Source organism: Ovis aries, chromosome 10 (genome assembly GCF_016772045.2).
Source record: "Ovis aries strain OAR_USU_Benz2616 breed Rambouillet chromosome 10, ARS-UI_Ramb_v3.0, whole genome shotgun sequence".
Classification (NCBI taxonomy): Eukaryota; Metazoa; Chordata; class Mammalia; order Artiodactyla; family Bovidae; genus Ovis; species Ovis aries.
Genome location: NC_056063.1, coordinates 21,846,057 through 21,869,996, shown reverse-complemented (window position 1 = coordinate 21,869,996; position 23,940 = coordinate 21,846,057). Strand labels below are relative to the sequence as shown.

At 39.7% G+C, this 23,940-nt stretch overlaps 1 protein-coding gene across 1 annotated transcript; it reads left to right on the top strand.

The window, feature by feature from the left end:
- Positions 1–2,299: 2,299 nt before the first annotated feature.
- Positions 2,300–23,940, top strand: CKAP2 (cytoskeleton associated protein 2). Its single transcript, XM_004023410.6, has 9 exons — positions 2,300–2,462; positions 3,534–3,615; positions 14,766–14,844; positions 14,966–15,825; positions 16,500–16,704; positions 18,129–18,299; positions 20,297–20,366; positions 22,012–22,264; positions 22,693–23,940. The coding sequence occupies exons 1-9, from the start codon at positions 2,393–2,395 to the stop codon at positions 22,946–22,948; spliced, it is 2,046 nt and encodes a 681-aa protein (XP_004023459.2). The 5' UTR covers positions 2,300–2,392; the 3' UTR covers positions 22,949–23,940.

Sequence of the window (23,940 nt, the reverse complement as noted above, 5' to 3'; positions counted from 1 at the left end):
CCATTATGAAGAGAATATTACCATCACACCAGAAAGTTTCCTTGGATCCCTTTGTATTCAAATCCCCCCACACATACTTCCTGGCATCTAAGAATCACTGATCTGCTTTTTATCACTATTGTCTTGCCTTTTCTAGAATTTCATATAAATGAAATTATAAGGTTTGTAGTCCTTTGCATCTGACTTCTTAAACATAATGTCATGTTTTTGAGATGCATCCATTGTCAGATAGAAAATACATATTGGTCTCTGCCCCAGGAACCTGGCATAGAACTGAAACCCTAGTAAATTCCATAGTGATGATAGCAGTAGGAGTATATCTTGTTTTAATGAGATGACTCCAGGTGGGTTCCTGGATGGCTCCTGAATGAGGGCTGATCACCAGAAAGACAGATCCATGAATAGAAGTTTGAAAATTTCAGCCCTTCTACTTCGTTTCAAAACGTTTCCATTACTTCAAAGTAAAGCCCTTAACCTGTTGTCTGTCCTAACTTCCCTCTGACCCCAGTTCTTGGCAGCCCCCAATCTGGGTTATGTCTCTTTGCGACCCCTTGGACAGTAGCCCGCCAGGCTCCTCTACCCATGAAATTCTCCAGGCAAGAATACTGGATTGGGTAGCCATTTCCTTCTTGGGGGCATTTGCCCAACCCGAGGATCAAACCCTGGTTTCCTGAATCGCAGGCAGATTCTTTACCATCTGAGCCACCAGGGAAGCCCTATGTCTCTATGGATTTATCTGTTCTGGATATTTTATGTAAATGGAATCATACCAAGTATGTGACCTTTTGTGGCTAGCTTCTTTTGTTTAGCGTAATGCTTTGGAGGATCAAGTCACTTTTTAACTGTTCTATTTTGTTAAACTGTTTTCTGTCACTTAATGGGAATCCCTGGTGACCCAACCTGTCTGCTGAAACTTTAGTAAATAATCAACAATACTCACAGTAATATCTAAACAGCAGTGATGTCTTAGGGCTGGTGATGGTGCTGTTTGACTGTTGGTTCTCCCAAAGATGGCCTTAAGTGTAGGCAAAGTTACACTAAAAATGGGATATTTCAACGAGAAAAAACAAAACTACAGAATATCCCAAAATAACTTCCCAAACTAATTTAGCAAGATTCTAGCATAAAATGCCTGAAGGAAAAAAAAAGAGAAAGATGGGAAAAACTGACCACAGTTGACAGCCATCTGTGGAGCCCTCTAACATGGGCAGGGAAGACTGGAATTGCATCTTCCGGTCCCTTTCTCCACCTTTAAAATCTGGTTGAAACATTCCAGCCAAACCTAGGTTCAGTGATCAAGCAAGGCAGAGAAAAGGTATGATTACTGTACTCAAAACCAGAAAGGCACAGCCCAGAACTCTCCCTATTTCTCCATCCACTCATCATTCAGAAAACCATCTAGGTCTAAATTATTTCCTCTCATCCATTAGGTGTCTGCGAGTGTTTTATGAAGTTAATATTTTTGAATGAGGACTGAAAGATTATGGCAGCACAATTAAACGTACAAATACACAAAATGCCTATGAGAAACGCCGGTTTTGCCTTCCCAGGATAAAACAAGGGTCTATCCTCATTTTAAACTTTTCTCTTCCTCTCCCCTTTTTCGCACCTGATAATTGTGTAGTACAGAGGAAAAAGTGAAAGAAAAGTGTTAGTCGTTCGGTGGTGTCCAGTTCTTTGCGATCCCATGGGCGGTGGCCGGCCAGGCTCCTCTGTCCATGGGATTCTTTAGGCAAGAGTACAGGAGTGAGTTGCCATTTCCTTCTCCAGGGAATCTTCTCAGGGATGGAACCTGCGTCTCTTGCATTGTAGGAAGAGTAGACCCTCAATTGCAGTTCCTCTTTGCAATCTGTGCCAACGTGGACATGTAACTACTGAGCCTGATAACTTCCCACTTCAGGGCGGTGATGGGGCAATGAATATTAGTGAAAGGGAAATACACACGCTCTGGGTACAGCAGTGGGCGCTTATAACCCTCAGTAAACACACCAGACAACGCTTTTCTCCTCTGCCTTCCTCAATGCAGTGTGAGCGTCTAAAGAAGAGATCTATCTGCTACTGAGCAGAGACGTAGCAGGCCGACTCCTCTCACATGGCCAAGTCCAAGCCCAAGCCCAAGCCCAAGCCCAAGCACGCTGTTTAGGTTTGAAAACCCACGGACTCAGTCCAGAGCGGTCCTAACCGAAGTAGGGAGACGCAAGCCCCGCCTCTGCAACTGTAGCTCAGGCCCCGCCCCTCTGCGCCCATTGGCTCGTTCAATTCACGCCGAGCACCAATGGGCGGCCGCGCTGTCTAAGGCAGAGCCCGCGGGCCGGGAGGCAGAGAACAGAACAGCATTGGTGTCCGCAGGAAGTCTACGCCAGAGACGCGTACCCCGCTGCCCCGAGCTGTGATGAGCACCCCAGCCATCCCCCAGGGCCTGCAGCTGAACCCGAGTCAGAGGGCCCAGTCCGCATTCAGAGGTGAGGCCCGCGGGGTGGCATGAGCCGGACCGTGGATCGTTTGCCTGAGGGGCCGGGGCGGCCGCGGGGGCGGGATGGCTCGGGCAAGGCCGTCAGGGCCGCGGGGCTGCAGACCGGCTTCCCTCGCCCCCAACCCCCGTACGGTTGTGTGAGAAGCCCGCACGGGGCGCTTGGCCTCTCGCGGCCGCGTTCTCGGCGCTTATGAACTGGACAATCGGAGTGGTGCCCGCTCTGTGGTGTTGTGTATGGGCTGAGCGTCTTGCGTACGGTCGTGACCCGCGGGCGGGGGAGACGCGCCACAGGTGAGAGAATCCGTTTAGCCGGGGGGCAGGGTAAGTGCGAGTGTGCGGGGCTCCGGGCCCGCGGGGCGGGGCGGGGCGGGGCGGGGCGGGGCGGGGCGGGGCGGGGCCGGGCCGGGCCGGGCCGCGTCCGCCCGGGGAGCTGCGCCTGCGCAGGGCCATCCCGCCTCCCGAGTCTGGAGTTCATTTCTGCAGCGAAGGTGTGCGCGTTTGATGCTTCAGATTGAAGGCATATTGCCTTCGAGTTAAGAGAGACCTAGAGTTGTCCACTCTCGCCTCCCGAGTCGGGAGTTCATTTCTGGAGCGAAGGGTGTGCGTATCTGATGCTTCGGATCGAATGCATGTTGCCTTCGAGTTCAGAGAAATCTCGAGTTGTCCGGGTCTTCAGAAATAATAGCTATTTCTTGGCCTATGGATGGGAAAACAAATTCTCACCTACTTCTGGTAAATTAGAACTTGGAGTCAAGTGTCTCATCTCTACCATTTAGCTCTTGAAACTTGGCCTTCAGGAACTGTATGTCGACAGTGATGCTCTCCAGACTAGTCACTTTCGGACCCTAGGGAATGTTATTCTTGTACAAAGTGGTAATGGGGACCGGTTATAGGAACAGTCATTTAAAAATATGATTATTTCCCAAAGGCAGTATTGAAGTTGGAAATTTTCGGTTATAGACAATGTGTGATTTCAAGTAGAATATTTTTCGAAGTTAAATCAGTATTTTATTTGGTATTATCGAAGCTGATGTTGACCTGTAGCTCTTTTGTTATTTAGAGCAAAGAAGACAAAAACTCAAGGAGCATCTGTTAAAAAGAAAAACTTCCTTTGCCTGCAAACAGGAAAATCAGTTACTCAGGTGAGGTCAAATTTTTTTCAATTCACATCTGTCAAATTAGAGCTGTCTAGTAAAGATGTAATGTGAGCCACATGTGTAATTTAAAATTTTATAGTGGCCACATTTTTAAAGAGGAAATGAATTTTAATAACATTTTATTTAATCCAGTATTTTAATTTGCATTTCTTTATAATAGGTACTGTATTTATTGATATAGTTTGTCTTGATGAAGGCTTCATACCCTTCTCCAGGGTGGAAACTTCTGCTTATATTTAGGACATAGAGCTGGCAGGACTTGGTGATGGATTAGCTGTGGTATATAAAAGAAAAAATAGAGTCAGAGATGATCCTGAATGTCCAGGTTAAAGAAGGCTAAAGAGATATGACCACTAAGTTCAACCTGACTCTTATACTGTGTTTGATAGTGGAAAAGGAAATACTATGAAGGACATTATTAGGTCAGTTTTCAACTGTGAACAGTAAGGTAGTAAATCAAGGTAAACTTAAGAATTTGATAACTGTTCTGTGAGTATATAAAATTCCTGTTTTTAGGAATTAAACATCAAAGCATTTAGTGGTAAAGAGCCATCATGTATATAACTTAACTTGAAAGGTTCTGGTAAAAAGTTGTATATATTCTACACGTAGATATGTTCAGAAAGAGTGCAAATGATATTTCAAATGAGATAAAATGTTAACAGTAGGCAAATCTGGGTAAAGAATATATGCAGGTTCTTTATTTATTATAATTTTGCAACTTTATATAAGTTTAGCATTGTTCCCAAATAAAAATTTAAAAAAATTTTTGTGCATTAATTAGTTTCAGTTCAGTTCAGTCACTCAGTTGTGTCCGACTTTTTGTGACCCCGTGAATCACAGCACGCTGGGCCTCCCTGTCCATCACCAACTCCCGGAATTCATTCAAACTCATGTCCATCGAGTCGGTGATGCCATTCAGCCATCTCATCCTCGGTCGTTCCCTTCTCCTCCTGCCCCCAATCCCTCCCAGCATCAGGGTCTTTTCCAATGAGTCAGCTCTTCACATGAGGTGGCCAAAGTATTGGAGTTTCAGCTTTAGCATCAGTCCTTCCAATGATGGACTGGTTGGATCTCCTTGCAGTCCAAGGGACTCTCAAGAATCTTCTCCAACACCACAGTTCAAAAGCATCAATTCTTTGGCGCTCAGCTTTCTTCGCAGTCCAACTCTCACATCCATACATGACCACTGGAAAAACCGTAGCCTTGACTAGATGGACGTTTGTTGGCAAAGTAATGTCTCTGCTTTTTAATATGCTATTTAGGTTGGTCATAACTTTCTTTCCAAGGAGAAAGCGTCTTTTAATTTAATGGCTGCAATCACTATCTGCAGTGATTTTGGAGCCCAAAAAAATAGTCTGACGCTCTTTCCACTGTTTCCCCATCTATTTCCCATGAAGTGATGGGACCAGGTGCCATGATCTTCGTTTTCTGAATGTTGAGCTTTAAGCCTACTTTTTTCACTCTCCTCTTTCACTTTCATCAAGAGGCTTTTTAATTCCTCTTCAGTTTCTGCCACAAGGGTGGTGTTATCTGCATATCTGAGGTGATTGGTATTTCTCCTGGCAATCTTGATTCCAACTTGTGCTTCCTCCAGCCCAGCATTTTATTTTAGAATAAACATTTTCTTTCACAAATCCCAATTTTTTTGTTCAAGACAAAAAGATGATCCTAGACTTTTGATTTGAATAACTGGGTGGATGGTGATCCTGTATATTGAGATGGGAAGCATGAGGGAAGAGTGGGAGAATCCAGAGCTCTGTTTGACCATGATAAGTTTGAGGTAGCAAGGAGACATCTAAGTGGAGATGCCAAACAGTGATGTGTCTGAAGTTCGGGGGTGAGAATCGGACTAGAGATAAAAACTTGGGAGTTGTCAGGGTGTAGATGGTATTTATTTAAGACCTTGAGGTGGAATTAAATTAATAGAGGGAAAGCAGAGGAAGAACATTAATTCAAATGTGACTGTGACTCTCAAGTACTTAGTTAAATAAGGAATCCAACTGGGTTATGGGGTTTAGAGTACTCTTATACATAATGGGAAGAAAAGAACATTCTAAATTCAACTGTAGAGCTCTCAAACCCTGTTGACCCTAAAATATACATTTTGTTCACATTTTTATATTTCTGAAGTTGAAATCTGACTTAGAATCAAAGGGATGTCCAACTGACCCTTTTTTTCCCCACTCTATTCACAGACTACGAAATCACTTGCTAAGAGAGTCTCACAGCCTGTACTAACTCTGTAAAAAGAAGTTTGGGTTTAATTCTTTTTTTTTTTTTAATTGAATGATAATTGCTTTACAGAATTTTGTTGTTTTCTGTTAAACCTCAACATGAATCAGCCAGAGGTACACATATATCCCCTACCTTTTGAAACCTTCCTCCTATCTCCCTCTGCATCCCACCCTTCTAGGTTGATACAGAACCCCTCTTTGAGTTTCCTGAGCCATACAGCAAATTCCCATTGGCTGTCTTTTACATATGCTAATGTAAGTTTCCATGTTATTCTTTCCGTACATCTCACTCTGTCCCCTCCTCTCCCCATGTCCATAAGTCTATTCTTCATGTCTCCGTTAGTGAAGTCGGTTAGTTGTGTCCTACTCTTTGCGACCCGGTGGACTATAGCCTACCAGGCTCCTCTGTCCATAGGATTCTCCATGCAAGAATACTGGAGTGGGTTGCCATTGACTTCTCCAGGGGATCTTCCCAACCCAGGAATTGAACCCGGGTCTTCTGCATTGCAGGCAGACGTTTTAGCCTCTGAGCCACTAGGGAAGCCCCATCGCTGCCCTGTAAATAAATTCTTCAGTACCGTTTTTGTAGGTTCTGTATATGTGCATTGGAATATATTTGTTTTTCTCTTTCTGACTCACTTCATTCTGTATAATAGGTTCTAGGTTCATCCACCTCATCAGAACTGACTCAAATGCGTTCCATTTTACGGCTGAGTAATATTCCATTGTGTTTATGTACCACAACTTCTTTATCCAGTCATCTGTCGATGGACATCTAGGTTGCTTCCATGTTCTAGCTGTTGTAAATAGTGCTGCAGTGAACAATGGGATACATGTGTCTTTTTCAATTTTGGTTTCCTCAGGGTGTATGCCAGGAGTGGGATTGCTGGGTCATATGGTGGTTTTATTCCTAGTTTTTTAAGGAATCTCCATACTGTCTTCCATAGTGGTGGTATCAGTTTACATTCACACCAACAGTGCAAGAGCATTCCCTTTTCTCCACACCCTCTCCAGCATTTATTGTTTGTAGACTTTTTGATGATGGCAGTTCTGACTGGTTTGAGATGGTATCTCATTGTGGTTTTGATTTGCATTTCTCTAATAATGAGCGATGTTGAGCATCTTTTCATGTGTTTGTTAGCCATCTGTAGGTCTTCTTTGGAGAAACGTCTATTTAGGTCTTTTTCCCACTTTTTGATTGGGTTGTTTGTTTTTCTGGTATTGAGTTGTATGAGCTGCTTGTATATTTTGGAAATTAATGCTTTGTCATTTGTTTTATTTGCTTTTATTTTCTCCCATTCTGAAGGTTGTGTTTTCACCTTGCTTATAGTTTCCTTTGCTGTGCAAAAGCTTTTAAATTTAATCAGGTCCCACTTCTTTACTTTTGTTTTTATTTCCTTTACCCTAGGAGGTGGGTTATAGAGGATCTTGCTTTGATTTATGTCATCAAGTATTCTATGTTTTCCTCTAAAAATTTTATAGTTTCTGGTCTTACATTTAGGTCTTTAATCCATTTTGAGTTTATCTTTGTGTATGGTGTTAGGAGGTGTTCTAACTTCATTCTTTTACATGTAGCTGTCCAGTTTTCCCAGCACCATTTATTGAAGAGGCTGTCTTTCCCCACTGTGTATTCTTGCCTTCTTTGTCAAAAATAAGGTACCCATAGGTGCATGGGTTTATTTCTGGGCTTTCTATCTTGTTCCATTGGTCTATGTTTCTGTTTTCATGCCAGTCCCATACTGTCCTGATGACCGTAGCTTTGTAGTATAATCTGAAGTCAGGAAGGTTGATTCCTCCAGCTCCATTCTTCTTTCTCAAGACTGCTTCAGCTCTTCAGGGTCTTTTGTGTTTCCATATGAATTGTGAAATTTTTTGCTCTAGTTCTGTGAAAAATGCCATTGGTAATTTGATAGGAATCACACTCAATCTGTAGACTGCATTTGGTAGTATAGTCATTTTCACAATATTGATTCTTCCTACCCAGGAACATAGAGTATCTCTCCGTCTGTTTATGTCATCTTTGATTTCTTTCATCAGTGTCTTATAATTTTCTATGTACAGTTCTTTTGTCTCCTTATGTAAGTTTACTTCTAGATATTCTTTTTTGTTGCAGTGGTGAATGGGATCGATTCCTTAATTTTTCTGATTTTTCATTGTTAGTATATAGAAATGCAAATGACTTCTGTATATTGATTTTGTATCCTGTAACTTTGTAAATTCACTGATTAGCTCTAGTAATTTTCTGATACTATCTTTAGGGTTTTCTATGTACAGTATCGTGTCATCTGTGAACAGTGAGAGCTTCTTCTTTTCTGATCTGGATTCCTTTTATTTCTTTTTCTTCTCTGATTGCTGTAGCTAGGACTTCCAAACTATGTTGAATAATAGAGGTGAAAGTGGACACCCTTGTCTTGTTCCTGATCTTAGGGGAATTGCTTTCAGTTTTTCATCATTGAAAATAATGCTTGCTGTAGGCTTATCATGTATGGCCTTTACTATGTTGAGGTAGGTTCCCTCTGTGCCCATTTTTTGAAGAGTTTTAATGATAAATGGGTGCTGAATTTTTTCAAAGGCTTTTTCTGCATCTATTGAGATTATCATATGGTTTTTATCTTTTAATTTGTTAATATGGTGTATCACATCGATTGATTTGCATATATTGAAGAATCCTTGCATTCCTGGAATAAACCCAACTTGATCATGGTGTGTGAGCTTTTTGATGTGTTGCTGAATTCTGTCTGCTAATGTTTTGTTGAGGATTTGTGCATCTATGTTCATCAGTGATATTGGCCTGTAGTTTTCTTTTTTTGTGTTGTCTTTGGTTTTGGTATCAGGGTGATTGGTGGCCTCATAGAATTGAGTTTGGAAGTGTTCCTTCTTCTGTAATATTTTGAAAGAGTTTTTTGAAGGATAGGCATTAGCTCTTCTCAAAATATTTGATAGAATTCTCCTGTGAAGCCATCTGGTCCTGGCCTTTTGTTTTTTGGAAGATTTTTTATCACAGCTTCAATTTCAGTGCTTGTAATTGGGTTGTTCATAATTTCTATTTCTTCCTGGTTCAGTCCTGGAAGATTGAACTTTTCTAAGAATCTGTCCATTTCTTCCAGGTTATCCATTTTATTTCCATATTGTTGTTCATAATAGTCTCTTATAATCCTTTGTATTTCTGCATTGTCTGTTGTAACCTCTCCTTTTTCATTTCTAATTGTGTTGATTTGATTCTTCTCTTTTTTTCTTGATGAGTCTGGCTAAAGGTTTGTCAATTTTGTTTATCTTCTCAAAGAACCAGCTTTTAGTTTTATTAATCTTTGCTATTGTTTCTTTCTTTCTTTCTTTTTTTTTTTTCATTTATTTCTGCTTGGATCTTTATGTTTCTTTCCTTCTACTAATTTTTTGGGTTCTTTGCTCTTATTTTTCCAGTTGTTTTAGGTGTAAAGTTAGCTTGTCTATTCAATGTTTTTCTTGTTTCTTGAGGTAGGATTGTATTGCTATAAACTTCCCTCTTAGAACTACAGCAAAAGCTGCTCCCATAGGTTTTGACTTGTGTTTTCATTGTCATTTGTTTCTAGAAATTTTTTGATTTCCATTTTGATTTCTTCAGGAACCTGTTGGTTATTTAGAAACGTGTTGTTTAATCTCCATGTGTTTATGTTTCTTACAGTTTTTTTCTTGTAATTGATATCTAGTCTCATAGCATTGTGATCAGAGAAGATGCTTGCTACGACTTCAGTTTTCTTAAATTTATTGAAGTTTGATCTGTGACCCAAAATGTGGTCTATCCTGGAGAATGTTCCATGTGCACTTGAGAAGAAGGTGTATTCTTCTACATTTGGATGGAATATCCTGAAGATACTAATGAGATCCAGCTCATCTAGTGTATCATTTAAGACTTCTGTTTTCTTATTAATTTTGTTTTGATGATCTGTGCATTGGTGTGAGTGGGGTGTTGAAGTCTCCTACTATTATTGTGTTCCTGTCCATTTCTCTTTTTGTGTCTGTTAGTGTTTGTCTTATGTACTGAGGTGCTCCTATGTGGGGTGCATAGATATTTACAATTGTTATGTCTTCCTTTTGGATCCATCCCTTGATCATTATGCAGTGTCTTTCCTTATATTTTGTAATCTTTATTTTAAAGTCTGTTTTGTCTGATATGAGGATTGCTACTCCAGCTTTCTTTTGCTTCCCATTTGCATGGAATATATTTTCCCATCCTCTCACTTTCCGTCTATATGTGTCTTTAGGTCTGAAGTGGGTTTCTTATAGACAGCATTTGTATGGGTCTTGTTTTTGTATCCATTCAGCCAGTCTGTGTCTTTTGGTTGGAGCATTGAATCCATTTACATTTAAAGTAATTATTAATACATATGTCCCTGTTGACATTTTCTTAATGGTTTGGGGTTGATTTTGTAAATCTTTTGCTTTTTCTTGTATTTCTTGACTATATAAGCCCTTTTAACATTTGGTGTAAAGCAGGTACTGAATTCTCTTAACTTTTGCTTGTCTGAGAAACTTTTTATTTCTCCATCAATTTTGAATGAGATCTTTGCTAGGTACAGTAATCTTGATTGTAGATTTTTCTTTTTCCCTTTCAGTACTTTAAATATATCCTGCCATTCCCTTCTGGCCTGCAGAGTTTCTGCTGAAAGATCAGCTGTTAAGCATAAGGGGTTTCCCTTGTATGTTACTTGTTGCTTCTCCCTTGCTGCTTTTAATATTCTTTCTTTGTGTTTCGTCTCTGTCAGTTTAATTATTATGTGTCTTGGCATATTCCTCCTTGGGTTTATCCTGTATGGGGCTCTTTATGCCTCTTGGACTTGATTGACTATTTCTTTTACCACGTTGGGGAAATTTTTATAATCTCTTCAAAATTTTTCTCATACTCTCTTTTTCTCTTCTTCTGGGACCCATATAATTTGAATGTTGGTGCGTTTGATATTGTTCCAGATGTCTCTGAGAATATCAGTTCTTTTCTGAAGTTATTTCCACCACTTTATCTTGCAGCTCACTGATTCATTATTCTGTTTCAGATATTCTGCTATTGATTCCTTCTAGAATATTTTTAAATTCATTAATTGTGTTATTTGTCTCTGTATGTTTATTCTTTAATTCTTCTAGGTCTTTGTTAATTGATTCTTGCATTTTCTCCATTTTGTTTTTAACTTATTGTGTTTGAAGTCTCCTTTTCCCAGGCTTTAAGGTTGAATTCTTTCTTCCTTTTGGTTTCTGCCCTTCTAAGGTTGGTCCAATGGTTTGTGTAAGCTTCTTATAGGGTGAGATTTGTGCTGAGTCTTTGTTTTTCCTCTGATGGGCAAGGCTGAGTGAGGTGGTAATCCTGCTGATGATTGGGTTTGTATTTTTGTTTTGTTTGTTGTTTAGATGAGGCCTCCTGCACAGGGTGCTACTGTTGGTTGGGAATTGTATTCAGGCGGTTTCCTTTGTGTGAGTTCTCACTGTTTGATACTCCCTGAGGTTACTCTGGTAGTCTAGGGTCAGTGCTCCCACTCCTAAGGCTCAAGGCTTGATCTCCGGTCAGGATCGAAGATTCTACAAGTGGTTTGTTATGGCATTAAGTGAGATAAAAACAAATATCCAAAAACGAGGGACCAAAGATGAACTCCAGACAAACGGCAATTACAAAATCAGTCAAATAATAATTAGAATAATGGAATATACATATATTGTAATATAATATATGGAATATACCCATGAGCAAAATCAAAATAGTCCAACAAAAGTAAAGTACAATAGATTGACCCAGAGAACAAAGGAAATAAAAAATTATATTTACCAGTTAAGAATAAAACTAACTAAAGCACAAACTGGAAAACAAAACTAGAGCAAGGTGTCAAGTGGGTAATAAAGCAATGAAAACAAAACTAACAAGTATTTTGAGAGGAAAGAAAAGAAAGAATAGATATGCAAAGTTAAATAGAGGTATATTAGGAAAGATTAATTGCAAGAGGAAAGAACAGTAGGAAAGGCAAACAAAGGAATAAATGTAGAAAAAAATGTTAAAAAATTTTAAGTTAAAATTATAAAAAAAAGAGAAAAGAAAAGAAAGAAGAAAGAAAAAAAGCATAACTCAACAGAATTGCAAAAGCCCAATGCAAAGGCAGAGGTTTGTAACAATAATAAAAATAAAAGTGTGATTGAATATACACATATATACCCATAAGCAAAATGAAAACAGTCCAACAAAAATAAAATGCAGCAGATTGACCCAGCAGACAAAGGAAACCAAAAATTATCTCTACCAGAACAAAACTATCTAAAGAACAAACTGGAAAACAAAACTAAAGCGAGGTGCCAATTGGGGAATGAAGCAATGAAAACTAACAAATATGTTGAGAGGAAAAGAGAGAAAGAATAGATATGCAAGGCTAAACAGAGGCAGGTAAAGATGATTTATATACATTCAAGATGAACTGCAAGGAAAAAAGAACAGTAGGAAAAGCCAGCAAAGGAATAAATGTAGGAAAAATAATAATAGGTTTAAAAAATCTTAAAAAGAGAAAAGAAAAAAAAACTCTCCAGAACTGCAAAAGCCCAATGTAGAGGCAGAGGTTTATACAACAATAAAAAATGTGACTGAGAAGAAAAAGAATAAAAAAGCTCAAAAGCTCAATTAGATTTCATAGTGCCAATAAAATTGACAACTACAAAAGAGGGGAGAAAAAAGAAAAAAAATAGACTCTACAGAACAAGTCAAAACATAAGAATAATAAATGTTTTTCTTGAGGCACTGCTGTCAGAGTCCTTTCCCTCCCTGGGAGTGACAGTCCACCTCACCTGCCTAGGATGCCCTCCAACACTGTGCTGATCCCTGGACCTGCTGTGGGCTCAGATGCTAATCTGGTCTTACTCTGTGTTCCTGCCTCCAATGTCCACAGCTGTCAGAACTAGTACGTTTTCTTTTGTGGGAGCTCTCAATGACCTTTTATATATTCCATAGATAGAGTCTACATAGTTGATCCTGTGGATTTAATCTGCAGCTGTACAGCTGCTGGGAAGGTTTTGGGTCTTCTTCCTTAGCCACATTGCCCCTGGGTTTCCATTGTGGTTTTATTCCCACCTCTGCATGTGGGTCGTCCACTGGGGTTTACTCCTGAGGCTGCCCTGGAGGACTTGGGTTTGCCCTGTGAGGGCCACGTGTGGAGGTGGTGCATGGGTCACAGGGGTCCTGGCAGCACCAGGTACTCGGGAGTTGGCGGCTAGGGCAGCAGGGAATATTGTGCTCTAGAAGGGTATGGCAACCCGCCCTGGCCAATACACTCCAGTATTCTTGCGTGGAGAACCCCTCCATGACAGAGAAGCCTGGCAGGCCACAGTCTACAGAGTTGCAGAGTTGGACACTACCAAAGCAACCCTGTGCGGAAAGACACAAGGCTTTTGTGCCTGTGGCAGCTCTGCCCCCGTGAGAGTTGAGCGTGAAGGTGGCGCAGCTGCTTGACTTGGGGGACCCTGGTGGCACCAGTATGCAGGGGCACGGACTGCCTCTGTCACAGGAGTTATGGCCCTATCAGGGTCTTTTTTCAAGCCTCTTGTAGCTGGCGATCAGAAGGCTTCTTTGGCCAGTCTTTCTCTATAGCTCTGCTCCTTCAGGCACTTAGAGGGCTCCCTTGCCTGGGGTCCTTCTCTGTTGTTCGGGGCATCAGGCACATAGAGGGGCCCCCCCTGGCTGGGGCCCTACTCTATAGACTGGTGCATCAGGCACTTAAAGGGGCACCCTGGGTGGGATCCTGCTCTCTAGTTCAGTGCATCAGGCGTTTGACGGGCCAGCCTCTCTTGTTCAGCGGACAGTGCTGGCCTGTGGCAGGAGAGAGGCTATGGTGATGGCTGCACCTCCTTCACGGGACTCAGCAGTATCGCCCTGCTTCCATGGCTGCCTGGCTTTCCTCCGCAGGCGTTTCCCACCACAGTCTCTTCCCTCACATCCCCTCAACCCGTCTCTCTGCAGTCAGCAGCAGCCCTTGCCCTGGGATTGCTCCAGCTCCCAGCCGCTGCGCCTTCCAGGGGATCTATGGCCCTGTCTGGGGGATGTATGGCTGCAGCAAGGACTGTCTGAGTCTCATTCCGTTTAGGCTGCCACAGATCAGCTGTTTCACTCTCAGCCTTAAATGTTTCTCCTCTGACTCAGACAGTTGCCCCAGTGTGGGGATCAGACCCGTGTTGCAGTTCCCCCACCCACTTAGGGCAGGCCCTGTCCTAACTAACACTCCTGTTTTTCCTTCTAGTTCCTTCATTCTACTGAGTTTTGCGTGGGTCTGTATATTCTTTACACTGGTCAGGGACTCCTGTCCGCTCTCAGCTGGTGTTCTGCATGCACTTCTGTGTCTGAAGGTGTATTCCTGATGTATCTGTGGAGAGAGAGAGACTCCACGTCCACCTGCTCATCTGCCATCTTATTCCTAGGTTTAATTCTTGAAGAACCCTTTGCTTGGGATGTATAGTCTAAATGCAATGCCATCTAGAAACTAAAATACACATTAATTAATAAATTGTGTGTTTGAAAATTTTTGGATTTCTTTTGGGAGAGCTGTTTTAAAATAATTTTTTTCAAGGTAAGTCTGGTACCAGGTACTTAAAACTAACCAAAGAAAGTGTTGCTTAACAAAGATTTTTGAAGACTTGTTTGAACAACTAGAGAATGGTTTAGAATGAGATTGTGGGGGGAGGGTTTAAGATCTTGTAAGAAAATATCTTTACTTTTTCCCTAGCCATGTTGTTTACGCTTTAAATCACCCTACAATAAAGAAAAGTTTTGCTTAGAACAAGTCAATCTCAGCTCAGTTCTTGCCTCAATTTAGAACTACCAAGTCAGAGAATAGTTACATGATCCTATACCTCCCCCCAAAAAGGAAGCATTATCTAAAAGCATGTGGATTTTTTTTTTTAAAGTGATGGAGATCAGAGAGTCAGGACATCTGAAGGCCAGATCCAAGAAGGGAAAAAAGTTCTGAAAATAAAGACAAAAATGGTAAGATACGGAGTAGCTCTCCATCCCTTTTCCCTCATCCCTAAAGAAGGTTTTTTCCCCTACACTCTTTCTAAAAGAAAGAAATTCTAAAATACTGATTTGTCTTAAATAACTCTTTTAGGCTGATAAAGAGAATGTCGGTAGACCTATCGGGATCAAAAATAATTTAACAGTGGAAAAAAACTGTATTCCTTTAAAACCTTCTAATGAATTAACCAATTCAACCATAGCCACGGATCCACCTAATTCTGAGGATAATAATCAAACTCTGCCATCGTTACCAGTTAAAGATGACCCGCAAGGTCAACATAGAACATTAAGCCAAACATTTCACCTTAAAAACAACAGTAAAAAAAACACAGTGATTACAGAAAAACCAAAGCACGATGCTAACGTGCCCAAGAAACCTGTGCTTGGAGCATATCGTGGCCAAATTGTCCAGTCTAAGATTAATTCCTTTAGAAAACCACTGCAAGTCAAAGATGAGAGTTCTGCAACAACCAAGAAACTTCCAGCGACTGTCTCTAAAGCCACCAAGCCTCAGCCTGGAGACGTCAGCAGCGTAACAGTGAAAAGTGATAGAGCCTCACATATGACATCTGCCACTAAATTTGCAAGCACTACATCTCAGATCCGACACCTTGTGCGACCTCCTATTAGAAGTCAGCACAATAAAGCCCAGGACGCCATGAAACCGGGCAGCAGCAGGATGTCAGCCAATGTCACAGTTCGGAAAGGGCCTCGAGAGAAGGAGTTAAATACAGTTTTGTCTGGCATCAAGACCAGTTCTTCGCAGGACATGAAAGGAGATAAGACACTATCAAAAAGCATGGCAGCTGGAATGGCGGCCAGGCCTGCTTCATCTGCTAATACTAAACTGATAGAAAAGTCAAAGAGTGCTGAGCAGCGCAGACACACTACGGTGAAAGCAGCTGTTGACAGTAGATGGACTCAGCCCAGAGAAACTGCGGAGGAGAGAAAGTAAGTAGATGTGATTTTATTAGCGCAATTTTCAGTAGAGTACCATTTGTAAGTTCAGCTTATCATTTCCTTGATATTAGAGTATTCAAGTCTTTTGTACATGGATTCTCTTCATATGCAGATCAGTCTAAGCCTATTTATATTGTGGAACAGTATATCCTAAGTTACTATGCTTGAGTATGTTTAATGGGGCTTCCCTGGTGGCTCAGTGGTAAAGAATCCACCTGTGATGCAGAAGACACAGGTTTGATCCCTGGGTTGGGAAGAAACCCTGCAGAAGGAAATGGCAACCCACTCCAGTATTCTTGCCAGGATAATCCCATGGACAGAGGAGCCTGATGGGTTACAGTCCATGGGGTTGCAAAGAGTCAGATATGACTTAGCGACTAAAACCAAACCAAAACATGTTTAATTAGGTTGTTTTATGCAGTCAAAGTTAAAATGGTAATGAAATTGGGAAACGATTTATAACCTCTCCATTTAAAAATGCATTCTTGGGGTCTTTGCGCATATAGTTAACATTGGTATGTTCCCTGTTTATCTTCAAACCCGTGAACTATACCTGTGCACTAGTGTAGGATTAAAGACTGGAAGTGGTGTCCAGCTTTCGGTGTGCTTGACAGAATTCTGTCATCAGTGTCACAGTAATGTTTATATGCTGCCTCTGACTGTAGAGCTCGTTTGAGTGAGTGGAAAGCTGGCAAAGGAAGAATTCTGAAGCGTCCTCCGAGCTCAGCAGTTACCCGGCCTGAGCCCGAAACACAAAATGAACAACCTGTTGGATCCTTCTGGACTACCATGGCAGAAGAAGATGAGCAACGACTGTTTACCGAAAAAGTGAACAAGACATTTTCCGAATGCCTGAACCTGATTAATGAGGTAGAGTCTTTATCTTATATTTGTTTATAGCTTATAACTTAATAGCTTATAAATTAAGTTTATAGCTTACAAATCACCTTCATGAGTGTTATCTCATTAAGTTATATCATCAGTCTTTTTTGACCAATTAATGTGTCAGCAGTGTTATGGAGACTTAATTGTGAAATTGTGTGTCTTTAGCCTTTAATAGGCTACATTCTAATTGAGTTCCTATAAATGTATCAAAGGGATACTTAGATTTTTTTTTTCCATTGAGTTTATAAATATTGTATTTCTCTAAGATATTAATATAGAGTGGGCTGGGGGTGAGTATTTGCTCTGATACTTCTGTTTTTTACATTCAATCAACATATTTACAAATTGTTTTTTCTACTCATTCTATACTTTACCAAAGATTAGCAACACAAATTATTATCACAGATTAAATTTAACTAAAATATTTGCAAACCAAATCCCATTAATCTAAACCAACATGGTCTTGAACTGTAGAATTTAATGATTTGGACCTGAATCCTATGAGTATGATAATTTCAGAGTGTGTGTGTGTGTGTGTGTGTATTTTTTTCTCCTGACGCTCCTTAATCTTGCTTTGGTCACTCACTAGTGTCTAAACATAACAAGACTAATGAATATACAGAGTGTGATTTCAAACCTTTCTCTAGTCTTTATGAATACCTTTAAACTTTTTGTAGTTCTGAAAGCCAGTGAAAATTATGGTCAGGGAAACTGATTCTATTCCTATCTACTCTACTGAGGTTTTTTATTGATACCATGGAATTTTCTGCCCAACTACTTACCTATACATAGCTGTTAATTACATAAGCCATTACAGATTCATTTTTAAAATCTTACTATCAAAACCTGACACAGATAATCAGGGGAAAAAACAAACTAGTGAGCTGTTTCCACAAGCATTTGGTAGGTTAAAAAATTATAAATAAAGTAATAACAAATAGGGACTCCCTTGGGGGTCCAGTGGCTAGGACCCTGCGCTCCCGATGGCAGGGAACCTGCGTTCCATCTCTGGTCGGGAAACTGGATCCCACTTGCTGCAACGAGAAGATCCTGCAAGCCACAGCGGAGACCAGGCACAGGCGGAAGGAAGTGTATATGGACACACACCAACAAATCGATTCTGTAACACACAAGAGGGCAAACATGAAGACTGAGCAGCATGTTAGCCGTTTTTGTTACTAATTTTTTTCTCAACTAATGTTTCTTTTTTCTAACTCTTGACTGATCTACTTCTTGCTAACCATTCAGAATAAGTTTGGAGTAAGGAAAACAATGGTGACTATATTATGAATAATTTTCCACCAGCCTTTTTTTCTCTTTGCCGCTGATCCTGATTGTAGTAGGCTTACTTAATTGTTCACAGTTTGTAGACTAAACAGCCTCATTCACTTTATTTCTTGCTGTTTTAGGGGTGCCCAAAAGAAGAAGTATTAGTTACACTAAATGACCTGATTAGAAATATTCCGGATGCCAAAAAGCTGGTTAAATATTGGATATGCCTTGCACATATTGAATCACTCACAAGTCCTATTGAAAATATTATCGCAATCTATGAGAAGGCCATTCTGGCAGGAGCTCAGGTGAGATGATAACTTACAGGTCATTATTATTTCAGTGTAAATAATTCAGAATTATTTTGGAACACATCACCATATAACTTGATACAATTTTGCTTATTTATGTGGCAGTAATGAATGTTTAAAGACCACAAAATTACATATTATGGAGGCTGTTTCTTACCCTTCTAAAACTTGCTCATGTACTAGGGATAGTCAGACCTTAGAAAATGGATATAAGCTGAAATATGCATTCCCTAAAATGTGATGTGAGAAATAGTTTACCACAACATGTCATTTTGGACATCCTCTAGTGGAGAAATCTACTGAAAGACTGAATTTTCAGTTTTAAAAAGTATTTATTTAATAGAAAGCAAAGGGAATTAAATTAACTTTTAAAATGTTAGCAAGCTCTCTAACCAGAGAACTCTCACTTTACAAGTCTGTGGACTCCCATTTTTATGCCATATGTTTGGTCTAATCACATATAGAAAATGGCAATAAACTAATTTCCATATCTGTTACCTCTTCCCATTGTGCTACTACAAAAAAAGCCCTGGGGTATAGAATAAGTCATATCTGAACTTTTATTTGGTTGGTTTTTTGTTTTTATGGGCAGATATTCCTAAATGTATTTCCTTCTGGCCAAGTTTCTCAGAAGTGCATTCTTGGAAATTGTTTATAAAGAGAGTTTTAAAAAACTTTTCTTTTTCAGCCTTTCTTTAAGAAAGGTCTATATCCTTTAGTATCAGCAAAGCCAACAAATACTATTTGATCTTTCACCTGAATTAAAATATCATATATTCAGCAGGTATTCTCTCTAAATGTGTAAGACACTTTGCTGAAGGATAACTGTATTCCACCGAACTTTACCTGGAAGAGAATGTTAGGTCCCTACTACATTGAGCCAGAAGGGACGTTACTTAATGGTGCTTATGACAGTATAGCTAGGATGCAAAACTAGAGCCAGGCATTCATAGAGAAAGCAGTAAAGAGATGTGAGACCAGAGCAGAAGTTGGGGAACAGGGATCAAAACTGGGCAAGAAAACTGAACACCTGATGGGTGAGTCCTTCAGGACTAAGTTCAAGAATTAACAATGTGACCCTGAGGTTCCCTTTTGTATCATACTTTGAATATACTCCATTAGTAGGCACTGTGGTTCAAGGGAATATAGTAAGTACTTACACTATATGACATTTAATGCATAGTTGCTGAACTGCTGAATTTTTGAATAAATGAAATGTTAGACTAATCTACTTTGAACTCTTCAAAGATGCATTTAATAGCATGTGAAACAAAAATATAACCATGGGCTGGAATGTAGGAGAAAAGGAATAAAGTAATATAAATTTAGAGTAAAAAATATAATCAGCTGTTTGATAGATATTAATAGTCTTAATTTGCTACTTGTTCATTCATTTTGTTCCTGTCAAGCAAGCAGTAATAGTTACCATAGGCTTAAGAAAAATTAACAGGGAAATTTTTTAAACTGATGAAATTCTATCCCTTAACCCTGGTGGCTCAGAGGGTAAAGCATCTGCCTGCAATATGGGAGACCTGGGTTCAGTCCCTGGGTCCGGAAGATCCCCTGGAGAAGGAAATGGCAACCACTCCAGTATTCTTGCCTAGAGAATCCCATGAACAGAGAAGCGTGGTGGGCTACAGTCCATGGGGTCACAAACAGTCGGACACGACTGAGCGACTTCACTTTCACTTTTCACTTTCATGCCTTGGAGAAGGAAATGGCAACCCACTCCAGTGTTCTTGCCTGGAGAATCCCAGGGACGGGGGAGCCCAGTGGGCTGCTGTCTATGGGGTTGCACAGAGTTGGACACGACTGAAGTGACTTAGCAGCAGCAGCAGCAAGAATTCTGAGAAAAATGGTCTAAGAACCATTGCTTTCTCTTAAAATATGTAACTTAATCACTGGTTTTAATATTTTCAACTTGGATAACCTAGTTAATGTCTGAGAATATAAAATTTATATGGGTCTGCTTTCTTCATTAAAATAAAATTAAGCCCATGGAAGAGATGCGACATACAATTGTTGACATTCTGACAAAGAAGAGTCAAGAAAAACTTAAATTTGGTAAGTTAGTTTCTTTTCTTTCCTTCAGGTAAATTGTGATTTAATTTTAAATTTCTTTGCTGGATTATTTTTATCTTTTTAAACTTTTTAATATTTAAGTTGGTTCTTTCCTCATACTTCTGTTGATTTACCTCTGAAATTCATTGACTCTACATAGTATAAGTAATTCTTAACTAGGAGATCTGGTTCAAAATTGTTATCATGTATCTGTGAAAGTTACCTTACCTCTCTAAGCCTTTTCCTGTCTTGATCAGGAAGGTCTCCTGGAGTAGGGCATGGCAACCCACTCCAATATTCTTGCCTGGAGAATCCCATGGACAGGAGCCTGGCAGGTTACGGTCCATGGGTTGCAAAGAGTCAGATATACTTTCACTTTTTTGACTAGGTGATCTCTATAAAGATTTTTTAGTCCAACAGAGAATATTTCTATTTATGATTGCTGTTAATAAGTACCAGTGGCACATACAGGAGATGTATATGATCTGATCTTAAAGGCTGTATTTAATGAAGGAGCTTAAGAGGGAATGGGCTTCCCTGGTGGCTCAGATGGTAAAGAATCTGCCTGCCGTGCAGAGATCTGGGTTTGATCCCTGGGTCAGGAAGATCCCCTGGAGAAGGAATGGCAACCCACTCCAGTATTCTTGTCTGGAGAATCCCATGGACAGAGGAGTCTGACAGGCTACAGTCCGTGGGGTGCAAAGAATCAGACACGACTGAGCAACTAATACACACGTTAAGAGGGAGTGATCAGGGTGACAGAAGGAAAACCAGGAAAGACTAGTGTATCACAAACCAAGGGCAGAGGAAGGTCTAAGAATAGCCTAACCCACTGAAATGGGTGAAGGGAGGTCAACAGACACAAACTACCAGTTATAAAATAAACAAGTCCTGGGGATACAAAATACAGTGTTCTATCTGAAGTAATAACACTGTATTGCATATTTGAAAGTTGTTGAGAGAGTAAACCTTAGAAGTCCTCATCACAAGAAAAAGATTTGTAACTCTGTATGGGGACAGATGTTATCATTTCACAATGTATTGTGGTCGTCATTTCACGATATATACAAATATCAAATCATTATGTTGTACACTTGAAACAAATATTATATGCCAATTATACTGCAGTTTTTAAAAATTTATATATTCTAAGCACGCTGGCCCTTTAATTTTGTCTTAGTAGATCATTTTCAAGCTTCATACCAAGATTGTCTTCCTTCTGTCTTGTACTCATTTTTCAAGACCCCATGTAAATGTCATTTGTGAAGCCTTCCTTTGCCATCTCCCTATCCCTCAAGCAAATTCAGTTATTTCTTTGTATGGGTTCTCGTGACCCTTTGTTTTTTTAACCTCATGTATCGCATTTTCCACCTAATTATTTTAAAGCATGTCTCTTCCACAGAATGTGAACTTCTTAAAGGGTGTGGGTGATTTCCTTTTGGTATTCATTTCTGTAATCCCTGACACGTAGGAAATATTAGATATTTGTTAAATAATTGTTAGCAGCATCTGCTTAGAAAAAGTAAATGGTTACAAGATGGCAGTGTGGTTCTTTGATTTTGCAAATTCGGCTAACTGTAAATAAACTTGTCTTCTGAATTTGTTCTTTATATTCAAACAAAAATTTCGTCTATAAATCTCTCTGTAGGAGAAAATATTGAGGAGACTTGTGCAGCCAAAGAAGAAATCCAAGAAGCCCACACTGATACAGGTGTTGATCTAGAACCAGAAAAACTGGAAATGGAAAATAAGCATCCTAGAAATGTGGTGTTTCAAGACTGTGAGAAAGAGGAAGATGACAAAGTAAAAGACCCAACCAGTGATGTTAAAACCCCAAGTACAAACACTAGGGCAGGTTGCTTAATTAAATATAATGTGTCTACTACGCCATACTTGCAAAGGTAAACTTTTAAAATGTAGTGTGCTCTTTTTTTTATGCTTAGGGATAGTGCATGTGGTATTTTGAAATCTTTAAGCTCCCGATTAGAACTATTTGTTAATAGAAAGGTTTCAAACAAAATGTGAATGGAACATTTCACCTGTACTTGCTTTGCTTTTTCCTAAATATTACCATTTTAAAAAAGAAAAACTTTAATTTCTGGGTATTACTAATAACAGTGGGTTTTGGAATTGAGCAATTAGCCAATTCTATAGGTATTCAAGTATCTAGTGTGTCCAAGTTGTAACAAACAACAAATGGAAAAATGCAAAAGTTCCTGATTTCAGGGAGCTGGCAGGCCCTCTCTGTAGGACAAGTCACATGGATAAATATTTAGTATAAAAATATGAAGTGAAAATGGAAATAATTTTGTGGGTCATTCTTTTTTAGTGTAAAAAAGAAGATGCAGTTTGATGAAACAAATTCAGCATATAAAGAGCTAAAGTTTCTAACACCAGTTAGACGTTCTCGACGTCTTCAAGAGAAGACTTCTAAACTGCCAGATATGTTAAAAGACCATTATCCTTGTGTGTCTTCGTTGGAACAGTTAACAGAGTTGGGACGTGAAACTGATGCTTTCGTGTGCCGCCCCAACACAGCCCTGTGCAGAATGTTCTCTGAACATGACCCAACAGAAGAGGAGTGAAGTTCTAATAAGGAATGGAGTTATATTATATTCCAAGAGTGGTTGGCTGGTTGGTTGGTTGTGGTTTTGTATGTCCTTAGGTCAGGAGTTGCCAAGTACCTAAGTATTCACGGCAGAAAGTTAATCCTGCCTTGTTAATCTCAACAGACCGAGTTTTTCTCTGAGATAGTGATTTGTTAAGGCCGAGTTAGCTCACCCTGTTGCCCAGTTCTGTGGTCTCCTGTGTCCCCACCTGCTCACTGCCGCTCTCCATCAGCGCCGGTGGCTGCATCTGTGGTCTCTTGACTGCTTTCTTTTTATTATAGCCAAGGTCATAAGAAGGATAGTTAACCTACTCCATTTCTAAGGGAAAATGATTTGTGGTAAGGAAGAAAACGTGCCAAAGCTGATGGGTCTTTGGAACTTTAAATCTGAGTTCCTTTCTTAAGTTCCTTTTCTAACTTGACTATCTAAAATGCTAAAAAAATTTTAACCCCATCGCTTCGTTTGATAAGTTTATATAGACTATTAAAATGGAATTAGAGAAGGAATATATACTGTTTCATAAATGTCATTCTAGTTTAAGTAGTATTTCTAAAATAACTAATAACTTCAAACTGATTTCTTCCTTGTAATGTTAATATAAAAACTTCACTGTTAAGTCACATCTCCTAAAACATGCTAATCATACACAGTAGTAGGACTCCTCACACATAAATACCACCAAGTAAAGCTGTTCTGAAAGTCTCCAAACTAACACCTAAGTGGCGTGTATCCTTCATCAGCTCTACAGTTTCAATAAGGATTTGGTCATTGTAAAAGATTAGATAGTTTTAAAACTGCATAATATGAATATAGTTAAAAATCACTACTTATTTATGTTCATGAATTCCATTTATATAATAGTGCCAATCTTTGTTCTATTTACTGTCTCACGTTCTAGAGAGTAGGAGTTTTATTCCTTTTAAACTATGTATCTACTATATATACAATAAAGTAAAATATCTCTATAA